The sequence below is a fragment of the Buteo buteo genome, chromosome 11 (genome assembly GCF_964188355.1).
Source record: "Buteo buteo chromosome 11, bButBut1.hap1.1, whole genome shotgun sequence".
In the NCBI taxonomy this organism is placed as follows: domain Eukaryota; kingdom Metazoa; phylum Chordata; class Aves; order Accipitriformes; family Accipitridae; genus Buteo; species Buteo buteo.
Window position 1 is genome coordinate 42,424,123 of NC_134181.1, and position 18,446 is coordinate 42,442,568.

Genomic DNA, 18,446 nt, shown 5'->3' on the forward strand with positions numbered 1-18,446 from the left:
GGGAGATGTTGTAGCGATACAGGCAGAAGGCAGGACAGGAGAAAACTAATTGCCAGCCACACAGGATGAACTGGAAAGAGGATGAAGACAAGGGCATTTCTTTGGGCACTACCTCCTCTTCAGGTTGCATCGCTCCTTCTACTAAAAGGAAGACCAGAGCACAAAGTCTAGAGCCAGAATGAAATTTCCCAGAAGAAGGGGATGAGTTTGTTTTTTTTTTCTTTAGCTCTGTTTCTGCAGCCATAGGATTGGGGGTTAGGGCCAGGCTTGCTGTAGGGCCAGGGAGTTGTCTCCCACAGACAGGACCTCTGCCCAAATTCACCCATCCCAGCAGCTAAGGGACCCAGCTCCCCCATTCCACTGCCTGCCCTGGGATTAGGGCACAACCCACAGAGGTGGACCATGGGCTTCCCTTTTTCCTGCCCTGTCCTGCTTTCACCTTCAGGTCACAAAGTCCCCAGGCAGTGACACAAACCTGGCCTTGTACCTGGCTCCAAACCCTGCTCCGACTGCCCTGCCAGCCCAGCGAGCTCGGCTCTGGCCACACCGTGGCAGCATTCCTTCGCATTTTACGCCACGCTAGATGCTCTGGTGGGACCAGCAAAACTTGAGACCTGGATCTCAAATTCTCCCAGTGCCTGGAGGCCTTTTGCTCTTGGGTTTTGAGCTGGAGCCGCTTCAAGCATTCAGGGAGTCAAAGCTGCAGAAGATGGTCACAGCAGTTGGAGAGGCGGCCAGCCAAGCAGCAGGAAAGGGCAGGAGGTCCTGGCTGAGGGTGGGAATAACTGCACAGCTTGGGGCCAGGGGACCCCGCACGGCTTGAACCATGGGCTGGGAGAACAGCAAACCTCTTGCAGCTCTTTTTGTTCTGACCTTGGCGTGGGGCAGCTAACCTTAGCCCTCTGAAAGCAAGCTCACCGTCGCAGCTCTTGCACAAACCCTCTGCTGTCGCCGGTTTTGGTGCTTTGCTCCATACAAGCATCAATGCACAGCAGAGCAGGGGCAGGAGGAAAGGACCAGCATCTACCAGCTCAAAATGTCAACCCCATATTCCTGCCTCCAGCAAGAGCTGCAACCGTGCCCCGCTGTCCTTGTCCTGGCAATGAGGGAGGACAAACCTTCTTCAGGGTGAGGAAGGGAGGAGAAGGAAGAAGGACACACAAGGTCACGCATGCTTTACCTTGCAGACAGCTTTTCTCTTTTAAAGGGACTGATACCTTTCTGTGATCGTGTTAACAGATTGCTTTTGGGGCCAGATTTTTGCAGCAGGGCTGAGGTGTGAGCGTGTCAGAGGCCAGAATCACGCAGCATCTTTGCAGCCGATCTCACCTCCCTTCTCACATGAGATGTCCCGGCAGAGACAGCTCGTGCCGCTGGCAGGTGGTGCAGAGCCTACAGAGGGGACTGGCTTGCCACCGAGATGCCACATGTATTTCTCTTGGCAGGCAGGTCACTCTGTGCTGCACTTTCTGCTCCCGAAGTTGTGGAAGTGGCTGGGGTTTGCTGTCCCAGAACTGCTCATGAGACCGCGCTAAGGTGGAGTTGATGCTCTCTGGGCTTTCAAGAGTCCTCGGTCGACACATCCTCACCAAGGACCAGGAGCTTCTGTTACCCTCCAAGTTCTGCCTTCCAAATAGGCTTTGTTACCAGGAGGTGCCTCTTGCAGGTGGGGTTGGAGCCGCTTCTCTCCCATCCTTGTAGCCGCTTCCAGTCTCACCTGGGAGAGGGTTCACACGTTCACAGCATGCAAAGCTCTGGGATGCAGCCGGTCCCTCAATCTCTCCCACAAGCATCATGGGTGCAGATCACATATCTCCTGTAAAGCCTTCTGGAGGACAGCCTGGCCCAGCAGCAGCCATTGCCGTGAGTTTTTCCCTAGCATACACATCAGCCTGCGTGTTCAGTGCTTGCTCCTCTGTGGGAGGCCTTTCATGCCAGCAAAAGTGGGGACTGAGCAAAAGGAGAGGCTCATGGGGAACAGGGAGCAGAGAAGGAGGCAAACATAGCACAGAGTCCACTTAGGAGAAATCATGACATGTGAATCAGAGCCATCCCCACCCTTTGGATCAAAACAGACACATTTGTACCCAGGCTGCTTGGGGATGAACAAAGTTCATAGGCAGGAGGGCATTGCACATCATCTGCCCCCAGCCTCGGGCATATGCCCAGGTCTGTACAAGTCCAAAGGAAAGCCATGAAAATGCAAGGATTCAGCCAAGCCCGGAGCTGGGGAAGGGGGGAGCCTGGGGGGAACAAACCCCAGCTCTGGTCAAGCAACAAGACCTAGCCATTGCCCAGCCCCTGCCACCTCTGCTCTCCCCCAAAACACCAAAAACGCAGATGATCACGAAGGTGGTGATTTCATGCAGCTGCAAAATGCCCTCATGAGAGAAGGAGAAATGTGAAGTTCTGTTAAGAGCCACTGCAGGTTATAAAGCCATCGTACTTCAGTGGGGAAATCCAGGGAAGGGAAAGGGGGTGAAAAGAAACGGCCACAGGACAAGAGCAAGAGAAAGAGGAAGAAAAGGAAATAAAAATCATCATCATCATCATCAGGACACAACAACAGGACGAGAGACAGAGCGCTTTCCATGGGCAGTTCCCCGCAGAAAAGGAGCCACCGTGTCCGTGAAATACAAAACCCAGTGCCCTCCGGCTGGAGGGGGCAGCAGGTGCTGGGACTGGTTTGGCATCCCCTTGGGGCGAAGGGTCCAGTTAGGAGCAGAAAACCCTGCAAGGGAAAGGGGAGAAAGGCTGACCTTAGAGGGAGCAGTGAGGAGCATCTGAGCACCCTGACCATGTTGTAGAAAGGAATTTACAGAGCCCTTTGCAGCTGGGTGAGGTGGGCAGGTAAGTAACCCTTATCCCTACCTAGAGATGGGAAACTGAGGCACTCTGTATACAGTGCAGACCCCAGAGTATGTGCTGCGTTGGAGAAAAATTCCTACCAAACCTCAGGGAGGTTGGGAAACCCACTCTGGGTCAGCAGGGCGCTACCTGGCACAGCCAGGAGTGCAGGGAAAGGATTGCACCCCAGGCTACCGAGGACCAGGGCAAGGAGCAAGATCCAGGCAGCTGCCCATCCTTTATCCTAAATAATCCTGCTCAGCCAGGGAAAATCCCACCACAACAGCGCTGAGCAAATGGCAGGACATGACAGAGCTGAAACAAACATAGTAAATGTCAAGGTTTTTTACTTGTTTTGGTTTTTACGACAGTGGAAAGAAAAGTCTCCAGATCTTTCCTAACCAGGCATGCAGCAGCCTGGAGACCTCTCCAACCGTGGGTACCTGCTGCCTGCACCCCTGGAGCCAGCCAGGCCCCCCCCCCAGCCAGCACTGGAGCTGGGGAGAGCCACCCCTCGCCACCGGTCCTGCAAACCTTCCATTCTGTCGTCCGCCAGCTTGCTGGCAGGGGAGCAGAGGCAGGCAGCGGGCAGGGCTCTTTTGCTTTGCATCACCATTTGGATAGGACTGTCAGGTCTGAGCACATTGGTATGGCGGGTGCAATAAGCTGGGAAGGCCAGGGGGGATTTGTCCTAGTGAGGTGACAGCTATTTCAGAGAGACTGCCAGGCAGCAGCCTCTCCTTCCAGTGCAAAAATCAAATGCCTTTTCTTCAGCCTCTGCTAAGAAGGACCACATGTGTGCCAAAGTAAAAGCTCCCTTCCCCATCCCGCAGCCCACGCGCTTGGGAGACAATTGCAGGGGTTAAAATAAACATGTCAACTCACTCATCCGTATCTTTTTTGCTCTCCTCAATGAATGCAATAGACTCAGATCTAAGGCGGTTAGTCACCTCGTACGTACGCAGGGTGACTCCAAAAATATCCTCATGGTACCGGCTGTCATCCTGAAACAGAGGTTGGGAGAGGGGCAGTGGGGAAAAAAAAGAGTATTTACAAACAGTTGGTGTTGCTGCAGCACCAGAAAGCTCTCGTGTTGTGGGTAGGTGCCAAACACACAGCAAATATTCGGGGGCCTGTCACGAGAGCTGGTAGGGCAAGCAGCGCAGAGGGGCAGGAACAGGCACGGAGGTGAAATGACCTTCCCAAGGTCACACCGTGGGGCAGTGGCGGAGCTGCTTGGTGCATTAGACCTTGTCAACTGCTGCCAACCCAGGGACTGCCTGGCTGTCAGGGGGAGAAGCAGCCCCAGGCCAGCCCATGTATGGGAGCTTTTGCTTGCAAACCAGCTACAAATATGTCTCTGGGCTCCCTCAGGTCCTGGATGGAGTGTGGGGATATGGTGCAGAAGGGGCAGTCCCATAGGAATCGGGCCGAGTTATCCTCCTGGGCAGAAGCAGAGCCGTTCAAGCATCCGTCATTTGGCCTGTGTCCCAAACTGAGCTCATTTATGCTTCACCTGCAACATCTGCAGCAACGTGTTGGTCCAGGGGCATCATCCACACAGACAGAGGAGATTTGGGGAGGGGGACCCACAAACTGCCCTGTTAGATTGCTGCAGTGATGGAGGGACAGAGGGGGCTAAGCAAGGTGAGCAAGCCCTGCCTGGGCTACCACGGGTGCCCAAAAGAGCTTGTACCAGGGCTCAGCACAGCAGCAGGCTCATCGCAGGAGTCCAGCGTGGGCTGAAGGGGTTGCAGCCCGGAGCAGAGCTCCTGCAAAGCAAGGTGACTTCCACCGCACACCCAAAGCTTTGGAAGATCACATTCCCGACCTTGCCCGGGTGCAGGCAGCGTGGGTGGGAGCTGCAATCCCCCCCCCAGCACCCGTCTCCTCGGTGCTGCCGGTTCTGCAGGAGGAGGCACCAGGTGCAGCGCCCGTGGCAGGAGCTTGCACGGTGTCTGGCGGTGCGGACGCTACTCACCCGCAGCTTGCTGATGAAAGCGCCTGCCTCCTCCACCGACAGCTGGCCCTGCTGCCTCACGATGCGCTGAACGGTCTTGAGGACGTCCCCGGCCATGGTGACATCCCCGCAGACGTAGATGTGGCCTCCTTGCTCCTTCAGTGCTTTGAACACGGTTTGGGCCAGCTGCTCCTGTAACACGTCCTGCACGTATTTCTGAGGGAGGAGGAGGAGGCGGGAGCTGAGATTAACTACAGCGTCTCAGCCCCATCCACCTGCACGCTCCGGCCAGCTTTGTGTGCACCAGCTGCCTTCAAGGCAGCAGTGCAATGCGTCTTTGGGGGAACATGCCTGTACCTCGCGCTACCCGCAACGATAGAAAAGAGTTGGGGAAAGCACCAAAGCGTCGTTTTGCTCTTGCGTTTTCACACCTTCACCATATATCTCATTGCCAGGCCTGCTCAGGCGGCAGTGGGAATTTGGACCAGACGTTTGCGCTGGCTCTGGGCCACGCCACCGGGTGACATCCCTCCTTGCCCACCTGCTTGGGAAGATGTGCCTTTCCCCTCCCCATCTGCTCCCACCTGGTGAGGATGGCTGCAGCTCCCCAGGGCAAAGCGTGAGCGACGTGGGCACACATTCAGGCTGGTGCAGGGATGGGGATGCGCCCTGGGAACGGGGCTGCGCTGGGAAGGGCACACTTATGCACCCAGACCACCCCAGGGCATGAGCTGCTGTGGCTGTGCCAAGGAACCAGCACCTCCACGCCGTGCCGGCTGGCCACGGCTGCCCGGAGCTGCGCACCAGGACCAGAGCAGTGCCCGCCACGCACCTTTGGTTTGTCCGGTTCCCGGGAGTAGGCTGTGTACAGCTCTCTGAAGACACCTTGGGTTTTGGCAAAGAGCGTCTCCTCTTTGTAAATGTGGTCGATCTTGGACTGCCGGCAGCCAAATACCAGGACCATAGGACAAGGCTTCAGACCTGGGGGACAGATGGGGGAAGCAGTTAGGCCAGGGACCACCGATACCCCCCTTTCTGCAAGCCACCTCCCTTCAGATCTGCCAGCAGCCCCAGCATGCTGCTGAAGACTTCCAGGAGCCTTCCCTGGCCAAACTGGGGGGGAGGAAAAACCAGCAAGGAGGAGGTAATGCACTGCCTGAGCCAGTGCACGGCCTGGGGTCACATGGCAGGGGCGCTTGTGCCAGGTTTTGGGGAGATATTAAACTTTTTTTTCCTAAATGCTCTAAATGATCAGTGAAAAATGTATATTTTACATAAATCTGCATTATAAATGGCCTTTAAAAACCAATGCCAGCACTATAGTACCGCCATAAAAAACTCACAAAGTTTTACAGCAGGATTTTCATGGCGTTTGTTTTGGGGAGTTTGGGCTGGCCTCCAAATTTGCACTTGGGACAGCCGCTGCTTCAAGAAGCCCTTTGCCTGTGCTGGGGCAGCCCAGGCAGGAGACTGGAGCCCCATCCCCACGCCACCAGCCCAGGGTTCCTGAGCACTGCTTGAGATGAGAAACAGGAGGAACAAGCGTCATCCCACCTTTGTGCTGAATTTCAAAAAGCCGCTGCTGCCAGAAGCTCCGGAAAGGGGCGATGCCGGTGCCGGGGCCGATGAGGATACAGGGCACCTGGGGATCCTGGGGGAGGTGGAACCCAGGCGCGCTGCACACATGGAAGACACCAGTTAAACCCAAGTAGGATGCTCCCTCCCTCGCCTCTGCCCACAGCAAGCTGAGACACCACCCAGAGAGGGAGGGGTAGAAAACGAGGTGAAATCCCAGAAAGCGACATTTTAGTGCAGAAGAACTGCACCCAAGAGGGACTCATTTGCTCACAAATCCAGCCTGGTTTTCTCTGTGCCCTTAGTGCTTTGCAAAGAAGAATTGAGGGCAAAGAGCTCATCCTGCAAGGGGGCTCACCCCATCTTTTTCACCCTTTGCCTTGTGTGGACCACTTACCCTCTTACAAAACAGGGCACTACTTCATCGGTCTGTATCCGATTGAGCCAAGAGGAGCAAACTCCATGGTGGATTGGTCCTTCTCCATCTAGGAGGGGAGAAAAGGAGGACTGTACTTGGCACACCAGTCAACTACTCCAGCTGCTTTCCTGTCTGAAACCCGCCCTGCTATTTCCCACATACACACCTCACTGAAAACTTTAGTATCTCTGCATTCATCCCCCACGAACTTGGCAGAAGTTTGGCACTTGAATCCCCCTGTGGAGCTACCCAAGTTCACCCAGGACCCAGCCCTGGGATAGCTGGACTTCCACAATACTTAGGAAGCACCCAACTTCTCTTTGGTCCTTTTTGGGAGAAGCAGCATCATGCTATGGTGCTTCCAGACACAAGCTCTCCATGGCAGCTCCAGATGAACGGCCAGTGTCTTCCCCTGTGTCCTGCCTGCTGCAGGGGCGACGGGGCTGTGTCCATCTACACCATGACCAGGGCTGCTTGGACACCTCAGTGCTTGCACAGGTACAGAAATTTGGCTAGTTGTGGCAATGTGGATTTTAGTGTGATGATCTTACATGGATCTTGGAGCCGCCACGGCTGGTACCTGACCCAGATCTGGCATCTCTGCAATACACTGCCCTTTGATCGATGGACATTCTCTATAACATGGGACAGCAGTGTCATGGGCTGAAGGAATCTAGTCACTGCAGCAGGTAGAAAGGCTTTAAAACAACATCTGTCTGCCAAAGACCTTGTGGTGCTGCCCATGTGCTAATGCTTTTTCCCTGCTCTCCACACCAAGCCTGTCTCCACTGAGCCCTGCATGAGCATGGTACCTCTCGTGCGATAAGAGACCACTGCCACGGTGAGGTGGACCTCGCCTGGGTACATCTCTGGGGAGGAACTGATGGAGTAGTAGCGGGGTTGGAGGAGGGGGAGCTGTGTGAGCAGCAGCGTGGAGGGCATCTGCACCGAGGGGAACTCCTCCAGCACCTCCACAATGGTGGGGTTCTTGGACCACTTCCATTCCTCGTACTCCTGCAAGCCCTGCAGCCAGGGAAAGAGGGAGGGAGGGAGGAGAGAGCTGCAGCATCAACCTCTTTCAAGCCAGGTGCCTCAACCGATATCCCACCGAGCCTATGGCAAAGCTGCAGTGGGTGGCAGTGAAGGCAGGCAGGAGGAGCCCTGCTGTCACGGGTGGAGACTCAGTCTAACCACAGTGTGGGATGAAAATGCCCTGGGGCTGTGGTTGTCTCCAGGGCCTTGGGGTTTGGGGTCTAAGGCTTTACCTTGCTAAGGACCTGCAGACGTTTCTTCTCCTTGTCACTGGTGGCCAACAAAGCAAACTGCTGCAGCAACAGGGGTGTGGGAGGGGTGGTGATGTCCAAATAGTACTTAAAAGCCTGGAAGATGGTGCATGGTGGGACACGGTTCTCGTCTGTCCAGTTACTGATGACACCTGCCAGGAGGGAATTCAGCACAACCATGGCATCAGCTGAGCATAAGAGCCAAGGTGGACAAATTCTTGCTTTCGTTCCCCTTATCAGCTCTGAGACAGTGAATGATGAAGAGCTGGAAAGAAGAGTCAATGAGATACTCTCATGCTACATGTGAGATGCTGTACAATAAGCACAAATACGAGTCTGATACTCCACCACTTTCAGCCTCAGCCACTCCGAGTTAATAGTTTTCCATCTCCTGTTACACTGTGCATGGCAGTAGGGTATCAGATTTATCCCTGAAATATAGTGTTGGGATGGTCCATCAAGATCTCGTAACTCTTCTTTCCAGTCCTAGATATTGCTCTTTCCACGAGAATATAAACACCTTTAATTTTTCTGAAGAATAAGGAAATATCTTCCCCAGGGTCCTGCTCACCCTCCAAACCCTTGCCCTACATCCCAAGTGCAGATGAGCAATGGCTCTGGGCAGAGGACAGTTGAAGGAGGTGCTCCCAATCCAGGCAAACACAGCAGTGAGATGGGAAATGGTTTCTCCTGGGGGCCACCCACCTCCCCGAGGAGCTACAAGAACTGCTACAGGGGATGGGCGAGGAGGAGAGAGGCCACCTCTACGCTGAGATGGTCCTGGTTACCTAGAGCTGTGTTCCTCTCCTCCAGGAGCTCCACCTTCACCAGCTGGTTGGCCGGAGGGGCATCTTCAAGCCTGTCGATCAAGGCATTGACCAAGTCTTCATGGTTCCCTGGGAACACGCCCAAGTGGTCCCCAGGCAGGTACTGGAGTTCCTGGTGTCCGTTGGTGTGGAGGCGCAGGAAAATCGTCAAGCGGCTACAGGGAAAGGAGAAAAAGCAGGATGTGCTTTGGGGGAGACCTTCAGGGAGTCACTGAACTCTGGCCTCAAGAGCCACTGGGTGTGCTAGGCAGTGGTGGCATCTCCAAGCCCTGGTGCCCCACTGAGCATGTCATCAAAGTTGCGGCAGGGAGCTAGAAAGGAGACTGCAGCGCCCACCTCCTCCCGCCACTGACTCACCCTCAGGGACTTTTTAAAAGGGAAAAAACAGTTTAACCTCTTGCTTCAGCACTTTTATCCTTTCTTTGCACCCTACCACTCCATAAATGCAGCCACCCATCTTCTCATCCTTACAGGCAGCAGGCTGATTTATGTAGTGGCAGAGATTTCACTGTAGAAGGCGGGAAACACCCTTCACCGGTTCAGCGTGGCTTCCAGCCTTGGTGATGATTTGCACAAAGATGGTATCCATGGGACATTCAGGGGCCAACGGATAGTCGCAGCACCGCATGCACAGATGCTTGCGTGCACCACGAGTGCATTCAACTCCCAGGACAGCCGCATCTCCTACCTGGACTTTGGGCTCTGCAGGTTCTGGCGTGTGATAAGCCGAGCTGCATAGACACGTTTTTTGTGGATGCTGTACAGTCCTGCGGAGGAGAAGTCAGTGAAGCAATGCAGCAGAGCGTGGCCAAGGCAGACAGCTTCTGGCTTTTGCAGGGCTGTTGGCTGCTGCCGCGGGTTCAGCCCTTTGGACAGGAGCTGGCTGACGCCAGCCACAGCGAGCGGACCGTGGGCTCAACCACCCTTCTGCCCCCATCTCCTGCAAAGCTTCAGCGAGCCTGGGGGATCAGAAACCCCAGGGGAGAACCGAACACATGTCCCTTTTGTTAGTGACCGAGGAGGACTCCGAAAGCACCCAAACGAGGAGCGGGGACGTGCCCTCACGTGCAGGCATGCACCTCTCGCTGCCAGTACCACCTGGCTGGTAGCAAAGTGCCTGAATTCAAGAAGAGCTAAGCCAGTGCGGCAGATCATCAGCTGCAGGAGCCGTGCTGAGGGGCCAGGTGTCGGTGGGCTGGACCTGCCATTGCACCGCAACGCTCGGCGGAGCGGCATTTGGACAAAGCGAGCTTGGAAAGCTCCCAGGTTTCCAGCTCTTTGCTTCAAAAAATGGGGTCAGGAGGAGGGAGATCAGATCGTATCCCAACATCTCTGTTACAGATACAGACAGGGACCAGCCAGAGGGGCCTGAGACCATCACAAACTGCTCCTTGGGCATGGGATGGAGGGGAAAGGCAAGACTGAAATGCTGGGGGTTTAACACAGAATAAGTAAGGAGGTTTGGTCCCTTTGCCCCCACCTGAGCCCACTACGTCTTCTCCTCCACCTGCCCCACGCCCAGAGCCCTCCGGAATGACCCCGTCTTTGTACCTTGTGTGAGCTCCGGGGCCTCAGCAACATAGGTCAGGCGAAACTTGCTCCTCTTCCAGCTCCGGTCGTTGCTGATGAGGGAGTTGTTTGCTTTCTCGATGTTGACGTCGTCGCCCACGCAGAACACGTCACACGCTGCCTGCAGCACACACCAGGCTCTCAGGCATCTTCCCGCTACCCCTGGGCTTTCCAGCCGAGCCCCGTGACCCCCCTTGTCCCACCCCACCTCGGCCAACACATGGAGAAGGAGCCCCCAACGGTGTAGGGCTGTACCAGTGGCCATGGGCATGGCTTGTGGTGCCCTCCTTCCCCAGGCATCTGGGATAATGCAGGAGTTCAACACAGTGCTCACCCTTTGGCAGTCAGCACAAACCAGAGCACCAGCTCCACCAAAATATGGACAACCTTTTTATTGTGGGCCAGGGTGATGGCCGGGTGTCCCAGTGTAGGGAGGGAGAGACTGGGTTTCAATCCAGCTCTAACTGGCAGCTTTGCTCTGTCCCTGTGTCTTTCCCCCCCTGCTCCTTCTTGGAGCACAAGGGAAGCGGGTTACCTTGAAGACCTTCTTGGCCCAGGTCCTGAAGGACTCCTCTTGGCCACAGAGCTCATCCCCTTCTCCCATGCGGAGGATCCTCTCTCCACCCAACTCCTCCAGGAGGGTGTCCACCGCCCGGGCAAAGGCGCAGAAATGGGGGTAAGCACGCGACCCCAGCCCAAACACGGAGAACCTGCGGAGAGGTGGAGCGTGGAGGGTTCTGCACGTTGCAAAAATACATCACGTTTTAGGAAAGAAAGAGGTGCTGTAGGAAAAAGGGGCTCTGTGCAGCACCAGCTTCTGCTCTGTCCCTTCTGCAGCAAGAAATTGCTGCCTCCCACCCTGTCCTATTTACCTGACATTGGCCAGGGGCCCCGTGCTTTCAAAGTTGTCCCTGGAGTCAGGGCCATCGCTGGAGGATTTCCGTGCATCCGAGTAAGAGGAGACGCTGTTGAACCGTACCTTGTAGCTCCTGTGAACAGCAACAGCATCAAGTATTAACAGTGGTGACAAATGTGCATGTGGTTCCTGCTGGGCTGCGTACTCAGAGGGGACCAGATTGTGGAGAAGACCAAACCAGAGCTCAGGGCTCAATATTCCATGAGCAGGCACCATGATCAGTGGCTAGAGCAGTGGCTTAACCTCCCGGGGTTAAGCCATAGCAGCCCATATGTTGCATCCCCCCAGCTGGACCTGGTCTGCTCCATGAGGTCCCCCAGTAACTCCCAGTGGGTTGACCCAGGCATTGGCCACCACATTGTCCCCAGCGGTGCAGAGCTGACAGGACCTTTGGCTTTACCTGTCCTTCCCTGGGTGCACATAAGGTTGAGTATATGAACAGATATTCTGAAGGTTTTTTCATTCATAGGAAGTAAAAAAAAAAAAGGAGTGAGAGCAGAGGGGATGAGGAGGGGGAAGGGGAGTGAAGAAAAAAAAATCTGACAACAGCAGAAGTATTTCTGAATTGAACCATCTTCAAAAATTGCTCTACACAAGAGTTTCTAAATATACTGCCAGAGCAATGAAGCAGTAGTGTGCAGATGAGTCACAGCAGACCTCCTGCACCCGGCACACCACGCACAGGAGACAACCCCTGAGCAAAATAGCTGCCAGGGTCGAGGAGCCCTGTGCCTCACCTCTGCTCCAGAGCCTCCTCCTTTCTGCCCAGACCTCTCACACTTTTCTGCTTCACTCCATCTGGACGGACCCACTTCTTTCTCTGCTGTCCCTGGGCCGTGTCCTCACCCTGGGTTACGTGGCGAAGGCAGGGCAGAACAGCCCACTGGTTTAGATGGGCGTGAAGCCCAAATTTCCCAATTGGGTGCTGGGCCCAAGGTCAGGGCACCGGCAGTTTTTGCTGAAATGAATAGGTCCTTGTGAAATGAATAGGTCATGCTTGGTCCTGCGCATGGGTCAGGGCAATCCCCAGCACAAATACAGGATGGGCAGAGAATGGATTGAGAGCAGCCCTGAGGAGAAGGACTTGGGCGTGTTGGTTGATGAGAAGCTCAACGTGACCCAGCCGTGTGCGCTTGTAGCCCAGAAAACCAGCCGTATCCTGGGCTGCATCAAAAGAAGCGTGACCAGCAGGTCAAGGGAGGCGATTCTCCCCCTCTACTCTGCTCTGGTGAGACCCCACCTGCAGTACTGCCTTCAGCCCAGTTGGGCCCCCAACATAAGAAGGACATGGACCTGTTGGAGCAGGTCCAGAGGAGGGCCACAAAGATGATCAGGGGCTGGAGCACCTCTCCTATGAGGACAGGCTGAGAGAGTTTGGGTTGTTCAGTCTGGAGAAGAGAAGGCTTTGGGAAGACCTTATAGCAGCCTTCCAGTACATAAAGGAAGCTGGAAAGGGACTTTTTACAAGGGCATGTAGTGACAGGACAAGGGGTGATGGCTTTAAACTGAAAGAGGGTCGATTTAGATTAGATGTAAGGAAGTTCTTCCCTGTGAGGGTGGTGAGGCACTGGAACAGGTTCCCCAGAGAGGTTGTGGATGCCCCATCCCTGGCAGTGTTCAAGGCCAGGTTGGATGGGGCTTTGGGCAACCTGGTCTGGTGGAAGGTGTCCCTGCCCATGGCAGGGGGGTTGGAACTAGATGATCTTTAGGGTCCTTTCCAACTCAAACCATTCTGTGATTTGATGAGTCTATGATCTCTTCCTACCATCCAGAGCCATGACCTCTTGGCCTGTCCCGGGGGGGCCACAGGGAATAATTTATTCCCTCCACTTCCACAGTCACCTTTTCTGTATGTGAAGTCTGCTACCACACTACATTTCTGTCTCCTTTTCTCCAGATAAAATAGCTCTCACCCTTTTGATCTGTCCTCGCAGGTTGCTGTTTCCAGCACTCTGACTACTTTTGCTGTCAGATAACCAAGCCACAGGCTGTCCTGGCTCTCAGAAACTCCTGCCAGTCCCTTAAATTACATTTAGAGGTGACTGGGACAGCCAGCACCAAGCTCAGGTGCTTTTGTCCTCCTCAAATCTGCCTGGCTTGCTGTGGGTGACACCTCCACACCCAGCCCAATGTTTCACCAGCACAGCCCCAAAAAGTGAAGATCCTTGGGGTGAGAACCACATGCAAAATGCCCCTTCTCCATCCAGACACCTCCAGGGCAGCCTGCACGTCCCATTTTGTCAGCTGTTCCCATTAAGGCACGAGGCCATTAGAAACCTAATGGGTTTTTGGCTCGTGAGCCCTGCAGGGATCCGTCAGATGACTTGGCTGCACTGCGAGGAGACCACGTCGGGGCTGCTGCGTCGCCAGCAGCGGAGAGGTACAAATCGGTCCCTGCCCTGCCCGGCAGCGTTTGTCACCGCTCTGCAGTCCCACCGGCACTGCTCTGCGCCGCTCAAGCAGAGTCAGGCAGTTAAATTGCACTGTACCAACGGCCAGTGCTAATTCTTCCTTAATTAAGGAACAGCCTTTTGCCAGTTGCAAGCATCGCTGTGTTGACTGAGGAAAGACTCCAGAGCAGAGCAGTGTCCCACTTAAGTGAAATATATTGTACCTAATAGCTAAAATAAGAGGAGGCCCCAAAAGATTAACACTTTGCCGCCTGCCCTCACTTCCCAGCCTCTGGGACATGCACCGAGATGCTCAAGGCTCATCTTCCAGCGATGGGGGATTTTCTAAAAACCCAGAGCCTGCCTCCAAGCTACCGGTTCCAGACTCACTGTTAGAAACATCACAGCCAGAATTTATAACAGCTCTTATTTTCCCAAGAAATATTTTCACACGATGCAAGAAGTTAAATTTGGTTCTCAAGGCCTCCCCCACCTACATCCACATAGCTGGGAACTCCCTTCTACCTCCAAGTCTTACTATTTTTTGGAGTCTCCTGGACAGCCTCAGCTCCCAGATTTGATGATTTGGGGGTAATTTTTGCTTTTATTTGGGTTTTTTTTCATAAATGCCCGCCTCTTACAGTTGAAGAGAGAAGCTTTAAAATGCCAGCCCAGGGAACTACAAGCTGGGGTCCACAGGCATGCCTGGCTCAGTGCTTTTGTCCTCCCTGGGACCTCCATCTGCTCCATCCCCTGGTTCTCCAGGCACATCCCATCCCTTGGACATTTGCAAACTTGAAACCTGCGTGAGGATTTCACACTCCCTTCGGAGAGGAGGGAAGCAGAGAAGCAGGCTGTCCTGGCTGCGGGGCTGCCTGCTTGCTGGGGTTTTGAGTGGGAAGGGAGGGATTTGGGGTGCTCTTACTTCCTCTCCTCCAGGTTGGAGTTGGGATTCTTCATCTCCATTAAAGCACAGCCAAATTTCTACAAAGAAGAAATAAAAAAAGGCCATCAGTTTTGCCAGTCTTTGCAGGAAACAAAGCCATGACCAAAGCCTGGGCTGTGGCTCTGCTCTCTGCTTGGTGTTCCCAGCAGCCTGCAAGGCTGTTGTACAGGGCTGGACGAGGTCATAGCTGCCCAGCCAAGGGGCTGGCACCTTTTGCGTGACACTGACATCAGTTGTACAGCAGGAATTTAGCAACAGATTAGTTACCTGTCTCACAGCAGAGAATAAGTAGATATCCCTATTTCAGAGCAGGCTGGAGGCAGGCAGCCACAGCACCAGGTATCACACAGCACCCAGACCAGGTTTGGGCCATTCCAGCTCAGGCTGAGCAGAAAGAGGACGCTCCTCCCCATTCCCCTGCTCACATCCCCGCTGTAGTCACCCATCCCTGTGCTCCATCCTACCTCTCCATTCTCAGGTGGGTCTCCATTGCCAAAGGTGCTTGTGACCACCAGGACCATGGTTTCATGCTCTAGGTGCACGATGTCATACTCGTCCATGGACATCACCTGGGAGCGACAGAGATGTTAGCCTTTGGTGGGCAGATCTACCACCAGCCAGTCTCCTGGGATGGACCTCAGTCCCCCGGGGATGGGAGCAGCATATCCTTGCTGACTCCGTGCCAGTGGACTAGTAGAGATCTCCACACAGGGAGGATAAGAACAAGAGCCTCAAGGGATTTGGACAACCCATGGGGCTACCATCTGAGAGGCAGTAGGCATATGTATGGTACAATGCCTGCAGGAGTATTAGCTGGAAATTAGCTGGAAAAATTCCTGTGCAGGCTTCAATCCAGACCCCCAGGGTCATATCCTGGGAGCTGCTGAAGACCTTTGGCAGCTGGGAAGCTCCACATGCATTGAGCCATGTATTTTCCAACAGCCACGTATTTCCTTGGGCCACCCAGATGCGCACGTAATCTCATGGCAGCTGTGAGCTGGTACAATACCTTGGCATCGAAAGCGTGCTTGAAGATTTCACACAGAGTTTTTGCATAGACCTGTGACTTCCCTGTTTCAGTGGCGTACAGGATGGTTGCTTTGACCCTCTTGGCCATGGCCTGTCCCATCAGCTTGGCTGAGAACTTCACAGCTCTAGGAAGCAAGAATAAATCCCGGTCAGAGAGCTTCTTTCCTTGTTGGTGCCCCTAGCTCAGACTATTCACACCATTTTATTTATTATTAAATGAACAGCCTGCCTTAAAAACTGCAGCATCACTTTTTTGTTGTTGGTATATGCCAAATAGGGAAACTATGGAAGAGTCTGTCTCTCTTGGCTTGTCAGAGAGAAAGACTAGATGGGGGGCTTGAAGACAGGGCTGAAGCACCTGAATGCGTATAGGGAGGAAAATGCTAAACCAAGTGTGGAATTGCTCTTTCTGCAGGGACAGAGAAGCAGAGGAAGAATCAGGGGCAGCAATAGCTGAAAGCAGTGACTGGATAACCCCAAAGAAAAAACTGGAGGCCAACCAGAGCCCAAGCTATGGGAGGAACAGTGGCTTCTCCATCTCTCCATGTCTTTAAATCCTACCTGGCTGCCTTTCTGCAGGAGGTGTCCTAGCCAAGCAGAAGTGCCTGGGCTCCACACATCACACACAAAGCCCCGAGACACTGAGGTCAGACGAAGCTGTCTGTAGTCCCTTTGATTTGCACTCCAGTGACGCTATGAACTTTACTCAGAGGAGCAGCCCTCCTGAGGCTGAGAGGTTGCACATTTATCTGAGTGTTTGCAGGGCTGTGTCTAGCCGGCTGCCTCCCGTGGCTGCAATCATGACTGGGTGCATTTGCTCCAGTTTTCCCCACTGGCTCAGCTCTGACAGCAGGGCAGAGGGGCCCTGAGAGGTCACCAGCCCCTCTAATCCTGGCCAAGGTGACGCAGAGCTTGAAATGCTGGGTCCCTGTCTCTGCTAGCGCTGCTGGCCGGGTTGGCATCAGCGATGGGGGACAAGGGAGGCTGTCATGAGCCAGCTTTGGGTTGCATGGTGGGGCACCGAGCCCAGTGTGGCAAGTCTGTTATTTTAGGGCTATTGATAATCATATCAACATTATTTTTCCTAAGTGCAGAATATCTTCACCTTTTCTAAATGCATCGTCAAGCCTTTAAATGGGGCCACCAGAAAGGCAGGGCTGGATTTAGCCTGGGGTGTTGCAATAGGGAAGGGGCAGTTTTAGGGGGGCAGAGAGAGCACAGAGCATCTCTGTGGCCTTTGCAAGAATAAGGGCTACTTGATTCACTTCAGCAGAGTGATCAGACCCTGCCCTGAGGTGATCAAGTTCAGCAGGACTCTTGCATCCCCTTCAGATGAGCTATGGGGAACGGAGATTGCAGCTGGACTGGTTCCACTGGCAGGATAAGAGAAGCCCAGATTCCCCCTGCCCCTCCTGCCCAGGAGGGAAGAAATGCTGTAGGTTTGGAAAATCACTTGGGAAAAAAAAGGGTGGGGAGGGAAGAAGAGGTAGAAATCCCACCAGGCTGGTATGTCCTGCCTCCTCCGGGCAGCTCCCCTCCATATCAAAGTCAGCCTCAGGAACATTTATATTTGCTGCTATGCAATCACTCCTCAGCAGGGTTCTGCCTATTCAAGTTGCCCCTTTGCTTTCCCAGGATGATGGTGTCTGCTGTCCCCAGGGCTTACAGTGGCCCCAAGGGAGGGGAGGGTCAGGACGGGCAGGGTCTGCAGGTTTGAACGCTCTGATTTGGCCAGAACCAGCACAGCCTGTCTGAACAGGCATCAAGATCATGCTGCAACCAGTGCCAAGGACTGCTGGGCTCGGTCCGCCACTTGTTCAGCTGATTAGCTCAGATCCAGGCAGGATTAATGGTGAATTACAAAAATAATTCCTCTGCCCTACATCGGGAACAATGGAGATTATTTTTTTTAAAATTACCTGCCACGCTCACATTTTTATAAAATCATTTATCAATGGCACACACACAAACAAAAGCATTGTTTCTTCTAACTCAATGGCTCAATTAATCTTCCTGTGCTCTCCACCAGCCCCGGGCTGCAGCCCAGACCCAGGCACCAGTGTCAGCCTAAGCAGCACATTCATCAGCTGCTGATCATGTTTATGGATGAACCGTGGAGAATAGCTTACAGAAGGTGACAGCTGAAGAGTGGGAACAAACTGATAGTAGGGACTCGGGGAAACTGAAGCGTGGGGAGATGCTGTGAACAGCACGAGGCCACCTGGCAGCCTGGCCACAGATATCGGGGCAGACCCGGCTGCCACCGAGCCAGCAGCTCCTGCAAGCACCTCTCTGCCAATGGCCCACGGGGGCGGCATTTGGGCCAGGATCAGCCAACGGCTCCAAATTACACTTCATTCCTACGCCCCTGCTGACTAGGAGCTTTGGCAGGGGAGAGGGACTCGTGTGGCCCATTACTAGGGGTCAACTGGCCATAAAGTGCAAATCTCAGCTCGGCCCTGATCCATCGGCTACCTGTAGGGAGATTCCTCATTCCTGTCTCCCCCCTCCTTGCAATGTGGGTGTTTGGAGGTTTAGGCACCCACTGGAGACAAGTGCTCCTCAAATAGCTGAAGAGTCAGTGAGAAAAAGAGAAATATGGAGAGGAGTTTCATCTCGCTCGTGCCAGCATGGCCCTGAACAGTGACGGGTGATCTCTCTGCCCCAGGAGGCTGCAGAAGGAGAA

The 18,446-nt window shown here is 54.2% G+C and overlaps 1 protein-coding gene across 1 annotated transcript in view; it reads right to left on the reverse strand.

Annotated features, from left to right (window-relative positions):
- Nucleotides 1-2,387: 2,387 nt before the first annotated feature.
- Nucleotides 2,388-18,446, reverse strand: part of NOS1 (nitric oxide synthase 1) — a 40,464-nt gene continuing 24,405 nt past the window's right edge. Inside the window, exons 13-28 of the mRNA XM_075039649.1 lie at nucleotides 15,741-15,885; nucleotides 15,196-15,300; nucleotides 14,711-14,769; nucleotides 11,352-11,468; nucleotides 11,015-11,189; nucleotides 10,462-10,600; nucleotides 9,599-9,677; nucleotides 8,872-9,065; nucleotides 8,066-8,235; nucleotides 7,613-7,823; nucleotides 6,780-6,867; nucleotides 6,362-6,483; nucleotides 5,640-5,788; nucleotides 4,829-5,023; nucleotides 3,733-3,851; nucleotides 2,388-2,731 (exon numbers count right to left, since the gene is read on the reverse strand). Coding sequence (XP_074895750.1) covers nucleotides 2,716-2,731; nucleotides 3,733-3,851; nucleotides 4,829-5,023; nucleotides 5,640-5,788; nucleotides 6,362-6,483; nucleotides 6,780-6,867; nucleotides 7,613-7,823; nucleotides 8,066-8,235; nucleotides 8,872-9,065; nucleotides 9,599-9,677; nucleotides 10,462-10,600; nucleotides 11,015-11,189; nucleotides 11,352-11,468; nucleotides 14,711-14,769; nucleotides 15,196-15,300; nucleotides 15,741-15,885 — 2,083 coding nt within the window. The 3' untranslated portion in view covers nucleotides 2,388-2,715. The remainder of the gene's footprint in view (nucleotides 2,732-3,732; nucleotides 3,852-4,828; nucleotides 5,024-5,639; nucleotides 5,789-6,361; nucleotides 6,484-6,779; nucleotides 6,868-7,612; nucleotides 7,824-8,065; nucleotides 8,236-8,871; nucleotides 9,066-9,598; nucleotides 9,678-10,461; nucleotides 10,601-11,014; nucleotides 11,190-11,351; nucleotides 11,469-14,710; nucleotides 14,770-15,195; nucleotides 15,301-15,740; nucleotides 15,886-18,446) is intronic.